The sequence below is a fragment of the Populus alba genome, chromosome 11 (assembly GCF_005239225.2).
Source record: "Populus alba chromosome 11, ASM523922v2, whole genome shotgun sequence".
In the NCBI taxonomy this organism is placed as follows: domain Eukaryota; kingdom Viridiplantae; phylum Streptophyta; class Magnoliopsida; order Malpighiales; family Salicaceae; genus Populus; species Populus alba.
This window is the reverse complement of record NC_133294.1, coordinates 679,778-695,290: the sequence shown is the minus strand read 5'-3', so window position 1 is coordinate 695,290 and position 15,513 is coordinate 679,778. Positions and strand designations below refer to the sequence as shown.

At 37.2% G+C, this 15,513-nt stretch overlaps 3 protein-coding genes across 3 annotated transcripts in view; all 3 read left to right on the top strand.

Moving 5' to 3' along the window:
- The window catches only part of LOC118045263 (uncharacterized), a 91,881-nt gene that overhangs the window by 71,397 nt on the left and 4,971 nt on the right, over positions 1 to 15,513 (top strand). The gene's annotated exons all lie outside the window — the stretch shown is intronic.
- Positions 4,385 to 9,196, top strand: LOC118044923 (uncharacterized). Its single transcript, XM_073412426.1, has 4 exons — positions 4,385 to 4,497; positions 8,118 to 8,566; positions 8,666 to 8,815; positions 8,946 to 9,196. The coding sequence occupies exons 1-4, from the start codon at positions 4,385 to 4,387 to the stop codon at positions 9,137 to 9,139; spliced, it is 906 nt and encodes a 301-aa protein (XP_073268527.1). The 3' UTR covers positions 9,140 to 9,196.
- LOC118044925 (uncharacterized) lies at positions 11,061 to 12,829 on the top strand. Its single transcript, XM_035053402.2, has 2 exons — positions 11,061 to 11,606; positions 11,952 to 12,829. The coding sequence occupies exons 1-2, from the start codon at positions 11,250 to 11,252 to the stop codon at positions 12,750 to 12,752; spliced, it is 1,158 nt and encodes a 385-aa protein (XP_034909293.1). The 5' UTR covers positions 11,061 to 11,249; the 3' UTR covers positions 12,753 to 12,829.

Sequence of the window (15,513 nt, the reverse complement as noted above, 5' to 3'; positions counted from 1 at the left end):
ACCCACCTCCCACTTCTACACCTCCAGTAACACCATCACCAACAACCCCACCCTCCAAGTCAACCCGTCTTCACCCGGAATGTCCAATCTTGTCCCAAGAAAACAATTTTTTCATTTTCCCAGGACTATGCAATCGCACAATTTTTCTGTGTACATAATTTATATTATGCAGAGCATGTCTGCTAATTGTAACACCACTTGGTGTGTTGAAATATTTTCTACACCTACTCTCTGCATCTACATGTAAGCATGGCACATACCAGACAGCTCTAAGATCTAACTTGTTGTTGCTGAGCCGTTGTAACTGTACCTTTCCCTATCTTTGATACTCTGTTTCCAGAAAACCTTCTCTGTTTCTTGGAAATTAAAATCCAAGAAATGGCCACCATCTATCCATTGAATCAATTTCCAGGAATTACGTGCATATGTTAATTGGGGTTCAATTTATTTTGAATAAAAAGGACACTGGAGTATGGGAGGCAGACTCACAAGGAAGGTTCAATTCATTTGGATGTTGCTTCAGAAAATAGAGTCTGCACTCGGGAGTTTCTTCTCCACAGGAATCTGATAGACACCGGTCAAAAGTAAATTGTTCATCTTTTCTTGCACTGTGATGATGTGTGGAAACTGTGGATGAAGTTCACAAAATGGTTAGACTGCAGCTGGATTATGCCTCAGGAGTGCACTGGTGACTTGGATATTCCAAACGAAAAGCAATTATTTTGCTTTTGCATGGCATTTTTATGGGGCATTTGGACATCAAGAAATAAACTAATTTTTGAAAACAAAAACCCGATTAGATTGCAGCGTTTTCCCTAATCCTTCACCACCTAGCACTATTGTTGCACAATGTGGACAATAATTTCTCATATACAGGGATGGATCTTTACAGAAGTCCGATAGAATCTGATGCTGGACAAACAACTGCTGAATATTGCTCTCCAAGTATAACTGTTAGGTTTGTTGCCATTAATGTGCAGCAACAACCATTGACAATTGCAGCAGCTGAACATGGTAGTTGCATCAATCATTGATAAATGGTGCAACCCATGTGCAGCCACTGTTGATGAAGAAGAAGAGCTGCCATTGAAGCCTATAAATAGGCACCAAGAGCAGAGAGCAAAGTGAGAGAGTGTAGAGAGATTGTGAAGAGAAGGAGAGAGAAAGAGGAGCTGCTGCCATGGGCAGCAGCCCTGCTGCCATATGCAGCAGTGTGTTTGAGCTAGGAGTAGAGTAGAGTGAAGTGATCCTCCCCCTTCATGTATTTATTGTATCCTTTCTCTATCTTTAAATAAAATGGACCTCTCCCGTGGATGTAAGCAATTTGCCGAACCACGTAAAATATGGTGTCAGTGTGCTTACCCTCCTATGAACAATTATCAGTACATCACCGGTCAGATTTCCCCAACAATTGGTATCAAAGCATTTGGTTTAAAGTGGTGTTTGATCTTTGCTCAAAAATGAAAGTTTTCAAAATTGTGTTTTGACCATACCACCGTGTAGAGGAGGAAGAGACGAAGCCACTGGTGAAAACTGCGTCGAAATCAGACGTCGAACATGGCCGTACGCTCCGTCACGTGCTGGCGAGGTCGCTACCCACGCGCGCAAACGCGCGCCATGCGTCACATGCGTCTTCTCTGTTCGGATGGGCCGACCCGACTCGAATACCAGACGACCCGACCCACGTGGCTGACCCGGATAAGGATGACGTTAGCATGACGTAATTGTGACGTCAGCATGCATAGTAAGCATGGCCCATGATGACATCAACATGATATAATGGTGACGTCAGCACAGTGGGGCCCACAAGCTGAGCCGAGGGACAGGATTCTGTGCAGCAGACTCTACGTGCAACTGGATCTGAGATTGAATCTGAGCCGTTGATTAGGCCAGAATTGTTTTGATCAAATCTTAGCTATCTGAAGTGGGATTTGGAAAATTCAAGACATGTTTCCAGCTAATTTGATCATTCCGGATGCAATGGTACGGTCTGATCATTGAGATTTGACACCGAAAATGGATGTGGTGAATTATTAAAGAGAGATTGCCCGATTAGGAGGCATCTGAAGGTCTGGATTGAGGTCGATGGAGATGAAGAAAAAGAAGATGCACATGTTTACCCAATTACATGTGCTGTATTATTAAATGGGGAAATTTAATGCCTTGAAGGAAGGCAAAATTAGGACACTCTGGACACCCGATCATGTGGACAATTTGAGGTGGAGAGTGAAAATTGACGAAGACCAATCTTGATGAATCTAAGCACTGGTAGTCTCGCTAGATGTTGAGAAATCAGGTATGAAACCAGGATACCCAGATCACCTGTAAAGGAAAGCCGCAACAAAGCTAGCAAATGGTTGTATATACGGAAAGACAGTACGATGGATAGATATGGCCTAAGAAGTTTTGTCTAGGAGATTGAGTTTAAAGCGGGACTAGTGTGCTTCCCCCTCCTATGAGAAAATATCAGTACATCACCGGTCGGAATTTCCCCAACAATTGGTATACCAGTGTGACCCATCCAATCTTTCCTAGGAACTTGCTTAGTGGAAGGATTATCCATACGGTACTATTTTCACATATATAGCAGTTTGTAATGAAACTGATGAAGACTAGCAGGATAACAACACAAGGGGAACAATTGGGTTCCGTATGATCAAAGATCTGATGGAGTGGTGATTTCTCCAAAGAAGTTAGATTCAGTGACTGTAATTTCTCGAGGGGAGAATTGATGAAGACACTGATAATAGAAGAGAAATACAACAATGTGATAAAGATTGGCACCCTATTTTGACTTGGATAGGTGTTGTGACAGGATGAGCTGCTGTCAAACATAAGCAAGGAATATGGAGAAATCTGGTGAACAGAAATTGCACGAGGCACACAGAGATTGTGCAGGAGTACCTGAGGGATCCAACGAGGTACTGTAATGAGACAACAGGTGCAAGGAGAAGAAGAGTTCCCAGATGAAGCTTAGAGCAGAGACTGTGTACAACAGGAAGTCTCTTGTGCTCTTGATGAAGATAACAGGCGAGGACCTTTCCAATGCATGCAAGGATGGAAAGATAAGCTGTTGCAGAAGCACCTAATTGAGGGGGTGCGAACGCCTGTGATAAAAGGCGACCGCCTATGAAAGGCGAAGACACCAAAGAGAGTGGTGTAGGTGGAGCTGTCAAGCAGAAATGCGTAGAAGCTCCAAACATAGAAATCGAGGTGGAGGATTGCGAGGAGTATATCACAACTTTCTCTTTCTATGTAATCAGTGGCAGCAATCTCTCCCAAGTCCACATGGTGGTAGAGAATCTTGGAGCCACTGAAGCATCCCAGCTGAAGGAGGATGCGACTGCCTATGAAAGGCAAAGACACCTCAGGAGAAGGTGTGTGGGCCATGATAGGAGCCCCAGTTCAGACCGTCGTATGACAACGAGCGGAGACACCTTAGAAGAAGGTGTGAAGGCTAGGATTGGAGCCCCAGTTCAGAACGCCCCAGAGTCAATGTGATGGCTGGATATGAGTGGACAGGTGTATGGATAGCCAATGAAGTGGCTATGATGAGTATGAAGACAAATGCAGGATTGACTTTCATGGATATTGCCCCCATGCTAAAGATCAATGAGCTAGAAGACATTTTTCTTGGACAATAAGTGGGTGACTTGTGGAGCATTAAGACGCGACTGCTATGAAGGAGCAGAGGGCATGCGCAGGTTCTGAGAACAAGTCGACTATTGTCAAGGTGATGAGCTCGGTGAAGGCATTGTTATACTCAAAGTATCAAGACATATATGGAGCAACCTTTAATGGGCTGTCCCCATAGTTAAAGGTGGAGAGCTACCTGAACTCTTGAGACTAAGAGCGGGAGACTCACGGAGAAGTAAGGCGTGGTTCCTAAGGTGGAATAGAGGGCAGGCGCAACTCCTGGATGAGTAGACTCTTGGAAGAGTAGTGAGCTCGTGATCACATTAAAATACTCAATGACTGTCGCACTTGGAAATATCAGTTTGAGGGGGTGTTGTAAGCCTTGGTGTGAGGCTTGGTAAATCATTCCGGATCGAGCATGGTTGATATGCTCGAAGGGGAATGTTGTGTCCTAGAGACAAGCGTGAACACTCTTCAGATGTGAAGTAGCAGACCATCTGGTTGTAGTGATCCTTTTGTATGAGAAAAGGTGTGCTTTGGTGACTCTTGTGATTGAAAGGTGTAGCAAGTACCTGTAAACTTGGCCGGAGATGCTCTCATAATAGTAAGCTTGGAAGAGCTGCAAGATGCAAGCTTGTACTGAAGAAGCAAGCGGACAGTTGCCCCACATGAATGGCAAAGGGGGTGATTGTTAGGTTTGTTGCCATTAATGTGTAGCAACAACCATTGACAATTGCAGCAGCTGAACATGGTAGTTGCACCAACCATTGACAAATGGTGCAACCCATGTGCAGCCACTGTTGATGAAGAAGAAGAGCTGTCATTGAAGCCTATAAATAGGCACCAAGAGCAGAGAGCAAAGTGAGAGAGTGTAGAGAGATTGTGAAGAGAAAAAGAGAGAAAGAGGAGCTGCTACCATGGGCAGCAGCCCTGTTGTCATATGCAGCAGTGTGTTTGAGCTGGGAGTAGAGTAGAGTGAAGTGATCCTCCTCCTCCATGTATTTATTGTATCATTTCTCTATCTCTAAATAAAATGGACCTCTCTCGTGGATGTAGTCAATTTGCCGAACCACGTAAAATATGGTGTCAGTGTGCTTACCCTCCTATGAACAATTATCAGTACATTATCGGTCGGAATTCTCAATAATAACATGGATCCTCATTCTATTAAATATAGACCAAAATAGTGTAGCAATTTTCGGACAAGCTGATAGAAAAGTCACTCTTTCCATTTTAAACCAATCATTTGTTTATTATATTCACAATTTACCCCTTTATCATTTGCACATCAATTATTTCAACTTGAAATCTTTAATTTTTAAATGAGATTCATTTAATAATTTTAAAATAACTCTTAATACTTGAAACCTATTTGAATTTAAAAATTTATGCTATATTATAATTGATTTTATCAATTTAATAAAAACCAATGAAGATAATGAGATTAGAACCCATGACATATTAATTTCTTTGCTATTAAAATTAAATATACTATAAAAAAATAATCTCAACTCCAAAAATTAAACTCTTAATAGGGTCTAAGAAATAGTTTTAAGAACATAAGATAACAAAGAATCTATAGTATTCTGGTCAATCAGAAATATAGAAGAGAACTGCAATATTATTCCCGGCCTGCCTTGTTCAAGAATGTAGTTATTACGGGATGTTGCTAAAATAGTAATTATATTAATAATAAGATGATGTTTAGAGTGGTAGTTATGGTATGGTGGTGTGATGATGGCAATAATTATAATAATATTATTGAATGCTATAGTTTAGTATTGTGAAAATATATTTTTTTCACGAGATTAAAATATTTTTCGACACTATTAAGAGAATAACCGAAGATGGCAAAAGTGGAGAAAAGAATACTTCCATTTTGTTGCGAAACATACTTTACCACTCTAAACGGAAAAGGGGAAGATTGGACTAGCAAGGACTGCCTGAGAATCATTTTTATCCTCTTGCTGCTTGGACTGTGGGATCTATTTCGGACGAGACAACACTGTCGATTTAGTGCTTCCATTTTTATTTATGCATGGGTTTGATTTTCTCGCCGGAGCGTTTAACGGAGGACATCCTCTCCATCCTAAACATGTTAGCAAAAAGAGAAAGGAAGGAAAGATGGAAAACCCAGCATAAAAACAGGAGTCAAAGACAAGTAATTATGTTTATGGTAGGGCAAAATGAAAGGTGGATTCTAGCACCCATGGCGCCACAAAATAGGTGGAGGAAAGGAAGGAGAGAGGCCGTGGGGGAGACAAAGATACCCATTTATGCTGGACCACATGCCTTGTTTTTATTATATTCTTATAAAAGAAATAAATAAAACTTTAGCTTTATTATATTCTCGTAATAGTTTCACTTTATAAACTGAACAAGCAAAAACACAGATACTAATTTACTTTTTGTTTTTTTTCTTTGAATGATTGTATATATAGGGATCTCAGACGGTTTAATTAAGAGAAAGTAGAAGCTAGATTGTTTCTTTGTACCTCTCCGAAAACAGGTTTATGCTGGACCACATGCCTTTGCTTTGCCCTGCACTCCAGTGTAAAAGAAGTCACATGGATGGAGCTTCATTTTTGTTCTTTTCAATGTACATAGTATCTAAAGATACATTGCTCTTTATATATATATATATATATATATATATATAAGATTTACTAACTTACTGAACTAAGAAAAAGAATTCCGACATAAGTCTAATCTTAATATATTTATTTTTATAGTGATCGATCAAACAAGTTCTTAAGCTACAAAACGCAGAGTAATTTTTAAATTACTATTTAAGAAAATATCCCTATAAAGGAGGAGCTCATCCGAGCATGAAGTCACCGAAAAGAAAAGGTGCATTTTTAAGAGATCAATACAAAGTATTATTTAATTATTTAAAAAGAAATAGAAAAGTAAGATGTGTGCTGATAGTTTTTTTAAAAGTTGATATAAAATTATATATATAAAAAACTTAAGTTTTTTAGTTAAGATAATGATTAACTATAGAAAATAAGTTTTGCACCCAACCTTTTTTAATTAAAAATATTTTATCATAATGCAGGAATATTTATATTCATTTTGTATTTCCAGGTCAGAAACTACAGATCACATCCGTTTTCATTATAATTAAATGTCTTGAAAAATCTGAAACAAATAGTTTATTGGTGGGGACTTTCATGGTTCATAACTCATTTATTGGATGATTTGTTTCATTAGTGGAAAGGATTGATCAAAGGAAAGTTCAAACGAAAGGTATGGCAAGGATTATAATTTGGCATACTAAAGCTAATTCTTATATGAAGATGAAGCAATCATCCCTGATTTTTTGTTGTTTATTTCAAAAGGCCGCATCTTGGATTCAATTCTTTAAACCTAGTTTTATACTTACTTGCATGGATCTATTAACAAATGGAGAGTGTGTAGCATATTGGATACATTAAATAGCCTAATTCTCAGCTGCTTTACTTCCATAATAAGCCAACATCTTTTTCTGTTTCTGTCTTATCCTCCAATGTAACCTTTTTTGTTGCTGCAGTTGAGAACAATTAAAGTAGGATTATTCCAAAAGGAAAAAGGGGAAACCAGTAATAATTTACTTTCTCCCTTTTTGCTTGCCTATTTTAGAAGCAAGAATGTGAATCATATAAAATCATATATGGTTTTTAGGAAGTTGATATAAAATCATATAATTTTTAGGGTCTCATATGTTAGCAAACATATCCATATTGAATAAATATAAAAATATAAAGAAATATTGAATGGACCACACATTACAAGACTTGAGTTTTTCAGCTATTTAATTTAATATAAAACTTTACAAGGCTTAAGTTTTTTAATGAGTAAGCAAATAAAGTAAAGAGGGATGCATTAGAAATTAATATATTAGATTCCATCATTGTTATATTTTTATAAAGGAAGTAAATAGAACTTTAGCTTCATTAATTTATATTCTCATAATAGTTTCACTTTATAAACTAAACAAGCAACACGCAGATCCTCATTTACCTTTTTCTGTAATATAAGGGTTCCCAAGCTACAAGCTAGGTAGAGGAGCATTTCGATCATTTCCATCACTAAAAGGTATGATATACAAACAATTCTATTTGAGTGCTTACTTCCTAATTTTGTTTTCCATTATATTAATTAATGATCGGTATTATGAGTTAATATAAATTTATTTTTAGGATTTTACCTAACAATTTTATTTTATTTTTTTGATGAAGTCGATAATTTCATTAATATCTCTTGTAGCCAGTAAAATAGTGACTATACAAAGAGAGAAAGAAAACAACAAAGAAAGTATCATGTAATTTACAAAACAGAGCAGTAACAATTTAATTAGCTTTGAGTTGAGATTGTTAATTAACAATAGTTACTTGCATTTTATGTAGAGAGCAAATATGGATTCTGATGAGACGATACAGGAGACACCTTATGGAGCAGCCATGAGTGGAGATTGGAAAAGCATGATTGAGTACTATCAGGAGCATTACGAATATTTTTTTCTCTCCAGTTACGCACTCTTTGGATACTGTACTTCATCTAGCTGTGCACAGCAACGAAGAGCAACCACTTAAGGATTTACTTGAAATAGTGAAGGAAAGAGCATTTTCTGCAACTGAGGAAGGTTTTCTCAAGACAAAAAACAGATTTGGAAATACGGTTCTTCACGAGGCAACCATCTATGGGAATTATGAGGCTGTAAGACTCTTGGTAGAACGTTCTCCAGACCTAATTTCCATTCCGAATGTGTACGGTGAAACCCCACTGTTTACAGCTGCTGGATATGGTGAGGCAAAAATAGTGGAGTTTTTAATCCGTTTCAAACCAGAACAATGCGTGGATGATAATGGCCACCTGATATCAATTCACATCAAGCGATCGGAAGATGACCTGTCCATCCTTGGCGCTGCTATCATAGGGCAACACTTTGGTAACAATTTCTCTCTTTATAGAATTCTCAAATTTAAAAAGTGTGTGTGTGTATCATATATATTGTATAATTTTTTAATGTCTAATTTCATGAATGCAGAAACAGCTTTACTTTTGCTAGAACTGGATGAATCGCTCCACAGCTTGAAGGACAAAAATGGCATAACTGCTCTTCAACTTCTAGCCCACATGCCATCTGCTTTTGAGAGTGGATTTCCCATGGGCATATTTGAAAGACTCGTATACTGTTGTATGCCTACTCCAAACACACTATTAGACCTTACAATAGTGCCTACATATATATATACATGCATGTGTGTGTGTGTGTGTGTGTTTAGACATCTATATGTCTATGATTTGAACTCTAAATTATGTTGCAGGTCTTCCTGTTCGCCGCAAGGTAGAATTCCAAGTAAAAACTAGTGGCCAGGCACGGGAGGGTGTGGGAGATATTGAGAGCGGTTGGGGTAGCAGCTTGGAGAGGAAACCAAGCGGCCTACTCAACTATTTTAAGGTCCCTAAAGGTATATATTGGACACACAATCGAGACCTGTTCTTTTGGTTTCAAGGCTAGCTAGGTGGTATTATTGAGCAACCTTTCTATAACGAGATTAGATATATTTCTGGAGGGTACAATTCATTCATGTCCAAATTAAGGAATCATAACTGATTATTGAATTTGGTGCCATTTATTGAATTTCTGTTATAACTGATCATTGAATTTGACTTTCTGTTATACAATGAAACACCCTCTCTTTTTTAATGTTTATGTTTCTAGTGACTTTCTGTTATAACTGATCATTGAATTTGATGCCATTTATTGAATGGGATAATTGACTCTTATTATATGAGATTTGTGATTCTGGTCATTGAATTTGATATTTATTTTTATATATTACTCATACTATTTATTTATTCCACGTGGGATTGGTGGTTCTATATATCATTGTCATTTATAAAGAATATGGATTGATGAAATGATTTATTTACATGCATAATTCTTATGCTTGAAACAAATGGGATTCAATGTTACATGCTCATAAACTTAACAATGAGTATACTTAACTTTAAGACACAGAGAGGTTGAGCCTTTTCCTACAAAAACTTTCCGTGAATTTGATGATTTGATATATATATATACTGGAATGACTTTGATCCAGTTCTTTATTATTATTGTTATTATTGTTATTATTACTATTTTACTTTAATTCATCCTTCTACTATCATTGTTAATGTTTCTTTCTATTTCATAAAAATGGCTAGCTCTCATCCATGTTTAATTTCATTCGCTTTCGCATGAACATGAAGTACGATGTTGGCCAGCAAGGCTACAAGTATTCTGGAACCACAAAAGAAAGCATGTATTTGCTTTGAGACTCGCCGAAAAACTAATAGAGAAAGATGTGTCATGGAATATAGTCAAAATAGACCAAAATGAAGAGGAAGAAAAAGAGCAGGGAATGGGTGGGGAAAAAGATGAAAAGGGAGAAATAGAAATAGAAAGAGAAATAGAAATAGAACCTCCTGTAACGAGCTCATCATTAACTAGCAATAAGCAGATCTCATTGTTTGTTGCAACCAGTGTTATTAAACCCGGCCCGGCGGGTCGACCCGGGACCCGGTGGCTGGACCGGTTCGGTTTTAATAAAAGACCGGCTGTGACAACAGCCCGGCCAAACCCGGGCGACCCGGGACCCGGGTGACCCAGGCAAACCCGGACGAGACCCTTTTTTTTTTTTTTTTTTAAATGTAGGATAAAAAAATTTTTTGTTTAAATATTTCAACTTAAAATGATAACATAGTATCTTTTCAATGTGGGGTTTGAAACCCTTTCATATATATATTCTATGTTCACATGAAAAAAAAAATATTTTTTCAATGTGGGATAAAAAACCTTTTGGTTTAAATACTTCAACTTAAAGAGATAACATAATATCTTTTCAATGTGGGATTTGAAGCCCTTTCATATATATACTCTATGTTTCCATGAAAAAAGTTATGTTTTTTCAATGTGGGATTTGAAACTCATTAGTATATATACTCTATGTTTCCAAGGAAAAAATCATGTTTTTTCAATGTGGGATAAAAAAACCTTTTGGTTTAAATACTTAAACTTAAAAGGATTACATAGTATCTTTTCAATGTGGGATTTGAAGCCCTTTCATATATATACTCTATGTTCCCATGAAAAAAGTTATTTTTTTTCAATGTGGGATTTGAAACCCATTAGTATATATACTCTATGTTTCCAAGGAAAAAATCATGTTTTTTCAATGTGGGATAAAAAAACCTTTTGGTTTAAATACTTAAACTTAAAAGGATTACATAGTATCTTTTCAATGTGGGATTTGAAGCCCTTTCATATATATACTCTATGTTCCCATGAAAAAAAGTTTTTTTTTTTTCAATGTGGGATTTGAAACCCATTAGTATATATACTCTATGTTCCTAAAGAAAAAAGTTATGTTTTTTCAATGTGTGATAAAAAACTTTTTTAGTTTAAATACTTCAACTTAAAAGCTTAACATAATATCTTTTTAATGTGGGATAAAAAACTTTTTAAAATATTATTTTAAACTTCATTATTTATAATATGTATAATCTATATTTACATGGATTTTTTCATATGAAATATTAAAACTTTAATTTTTTTTTAATTTTCCCGGGTTAATCCGGGTTGACCCATGAAATCCGAGACCCGGCTCCTTGACCGGGTCAACCCCCGGGCCGGGTTTAATAACTATGATTGCAACATAAATGGAATAGAAGAGAATGTGTGGGAGATAATAAATCAATATCCCCACGCTGTTGAGCAGCTCAATGAGAAGGGTCAGAGCATTTTGGATGTGGCCGTCATGCATCGCCAGAAAAAGATCTTCAATCTTGTGAAACAACTGAAAGTACCATTGGCTAGACTGCATCGAGTTATTGATAAGAAGAAGAACACATTGTTGCACCATGTTGCAGATATGGAGCATTACAGAGGAGGAACTAAGCCTGGGCCTGCACTTAAACTTCAGGAGGAGTTGCGATGGTTTGAGGTGAGCCCTTTTTATCCCTTTGTCTTTACCTCCGGATAAAATTTATTCATGGACTTGGTATAGTGTATTAGAGTACCAAACCTATAAAAACATTTGTTTCAATCAAATTACCCAATCCAGTTAAGGTCATAGAAAAACCGTTAAACTGAAAAAAAATCGATTTTAATGCTAATGAAACGTAGACATGTCACCTAATTAAGACATCAGGCTGATCTAGTTCTCCTTGTCACCCGAGCCAACAACTTAAATATTATTAAAAATTATACGCAATTAAATAATACGTTGTTTTATTTACAAACTCCATTTATATATATAACAATCATATTTATCTCCCGATGACTCCAGCAAGTGCAAAAGGTAATTCCTTCTCATTATGTCACGCTTCGGAACAAAGAACGCAAGACTGCAGAGGAGCTCTTCAAAGAGAATCACAAGGACCAACTGACAAATGCACAAAAATGGATCAAGGAAACGACTCAGTCTTGTTCCACAGTAGCTGCACTTGTTGCTACTGTTGTCTTTGCTGCTGCCTATACTGTGCCCGGAGGTTCTGATAAGAATGGCAAGCCCAACTTCATCAACTCTCCCTATTTTCTGCTTTTCACTGTCTCGGATGTTCTTTCCTTAGCAAGCTCCTTGACTTCGCTTGTGGTATTTCTGTCTTTGTTGACCTCTCCATTTCAGCAACAAGAATTTCACATCTCTCTTCCTCGGAAACTTCTTGTTGGCTTCACCTTCCTCTTCTTTGCTGTGATAACGACCATGCTATCTTTTGGGGCCACAATCTTGATACTCATTCAGTCAGAGAAAAAATTGACAACATTACTCCTTTCCATGGCTGCATTCCTTCCAGTCTTGGTATTTGCAATAATGCAATTCAGTCTGTACGTCTCATTTATGGGCTCTACATACAACATTCTCAAGATAACCGGGAAAGCTCTGCCATCGTCTCTTGTCCCTTGCCTACCACGGGAGAAAAAGCTCTGTCGATCGGCTGGTTTGGGTAAGAACGAAGGACAGATCGGGGGGAAAGAAGGAAAGAATAAATCAGAGAGGGGGGGCCGGCGGCTGTGGCTGGTTGAGGGAGAAGAGAAAAATCAATCCCAAGGGGAGGGCTGGCGGCTGCTCTTCTGTGGGGGCTGGTAGGTTTAGGTTGTTTAGGGTTTTCTCTTTTTGCGTTGCCTCCCTCTAAATATTCAAAATTGCCCTCCCCTTTTAGTGTGTGAGGGAACAGTATTTATAGGTAAAAATATTGCTAAATTTTCAAACTTGGTTCTTTCACTTCTTTTTTTTTTTTATAAATTTGATTTTTTTTAATTTTTTAATAATAAAAAATATCAATGTCGATTCAATGAAAAAAATCATTAATTTTTAAAAATAACACGTGAAAAGTTGAACGCGTTTAAAAAACCTTGAAAATTTAAATTCTTTTTAGACGACGCTGAAAATTTTAAAAATGATGCGAAATATATTAAAAATCGTATTTTTTTGGATTTTCAATGTTTTTTGCTATTTTTGAATTCTTTCTAAAAATTTATCAAAAACATGAATAAAAAATTAGGTAGTAACAAATACTCGTTGAATCAGGGACAAAGTTAACAACATTACTCCTTTCCGTTGCTTCATTTCTTCCTGTCTTGGTATTTACAATAATGCAATTCCGTCTTTACGTCTCATTTCTGGACTCTACCTACGACATTCTCAAGAGAAACTGGAAAGCTCTGGCACCGTTTCTGGCCCCTTTCCTACCACGGGAGAAAAAGCTCCGTCTATTTGATTAATATGGGAGATTTAACTGGCATGGAGGTTATTCCATTTTCTTGATGGTTTGAACCTTTTCCATAGATCATTTATGTATTGTGTTTTATTGCATGTATGGTTGTTATTCAGTTTCGTGATATTTATGTGGTTATGCTGTTTTCAATGACGGCCTTGAAGCCAGTATGTATTATATATAGTTTGTCACAGGTTGGTATTTGAATGGTATGATTACAGGCCTTCAAGCTTGCTTCAATCAGTTACATAGTAATAAAATTGGATGTAAATTATAAATGTTTAATGTGTGGTCAGTTCTGAAGTGCAGGAATAGTGGAGGCCTATATTTGTAAATTATAAATAGTAGAGGCCTATTTTGTAAATTATAAATATTTAGTGTGTTTAAATCAGAATAAGAATTTGTCGTGTTTTGTAAACATAGCTACCAATCACCCACCAAAAAAAAACAAAAAAAAAAAACTAGACTCAATAAGCAAAACTAGCCGCCAGCTGACACAATAACCCTCTCCATCATCTTCCCTAACGCGCAAGCACCGTGAGACCCACTCTCACTGATACAAAGCTTCATCCCTTCTCTTTAGACCAAAATAATCAACCCACCTCCCACTTCTACACCTCCAGTAACACCATCACCAACAACCCCACCCTCCAAGTCACTACCAAAAGCCTTTACCTTAGCCAGCCATAACAACCACTAAACACCACTATCACACTTCACTTCCTCCATACTTCCACGCCTCTCTCTCACTTCAATCCACGCCAAGAGGAAAAAATAAAAAATACAATACAAGAATCTAGGAAGATCAGGGCTGAAAGTGAACCAGCTCTCATATGGAGCTTGGGTAAGTTTTGGGAACCACCTAAACGTCAAAGAAGCGAGATCACTGTTGCAGTGTTGCAGAGACCATGGTGTCAATTTCTTTGATAACGCAGAGGCTTATGATAATGGAAGATCCTAAGAAATCATGGGTCAAGCGATCTGTGTTTACTAAGATCTAGCTTTTAGGGAGGTCCCGGCCCTAATGATGAAGGCTTGTCTAGGAAACATATTCTTGAGGTTGAGGGTACTAAGGTTTCTCTTAAGAGATTGGATATGGACTATGTTGATGTCATCTCTTGTCATCGCCCACTCCGATTGAAGAGACAGTGAGGGCAATGAATCACGTAATTAATAAAGGGTGGGCATTTTACAGGGGGACTAGTGAATGGTGAGCTCAACAAATCACTGAAGCTTGGGGCATTGCGGAGAAGTCGGACTTGGTGGGACCAATTGGTGGTGGCGTACGGTAACCACGCGCCGCCATTATTTCAGCACTTTCAAAAGTTTTGAGCATTGTTCCTTGGTTTTCAACAATTTTTCTAGATTAATTTATGAATTTCAGAAGGTTTATTTTATAAATTATAAATGTTTAATGTGCGCGTGTTTGAATTAGAATTAGAATTTTTAGTGTTTTGTGGTGGTAAACTACCTTTTGTAAAGATAGCAGAATTACATAAAAGTAAAGCAGAGAAGTAAAGAGAAGCAGAGAGAATTTCTGATAATTGAAGAGAGAAAAATCAATTATACTCTTTTGTTAATGAGTTCTTTCACAATGTTATAGACCTTTATATCAAGCTATAGTTAGAAAACGTGAACAAACTTCTAACCTTAATGCTAACATACCTTCTTAACAACATTTTAAGCACTTGATTCTTTAATCTCTAGACATGTGGCAAGACTAGATCTTTGATATCTTTACACCTTTGCACTCTTCAGTTTGGTTAAAAGATGCTCCCCCCAAGGTTCAATTGTTTCTTTGGCTGCTTGTTCAAGATAAAGCAAGCACTCATGATTTCTTTTTTCAGCGTGATTTGCTTTAACTTCAGCAAGCTCGATGATTGTTCTATAAAAGAAGTATTGAAACTTGAAGCCATCTTTTCATTCAATGTGTTTTTGCTTGGAAGTTATGGTTGAAATTTCTATCTTGGTGGGGTATTAGTGGCTGCTCCCCAAAAATTGTTGATGATATGTATTACCGATGGTCAACAATGGTGCAAGGCAAATTTTGGAAACATTCATGGCAACTTTTCTTTACTTGTATTGTTTGGAGTCTGTGGCTTCATCAGAATGATGTAATCTTTAATGATGCCA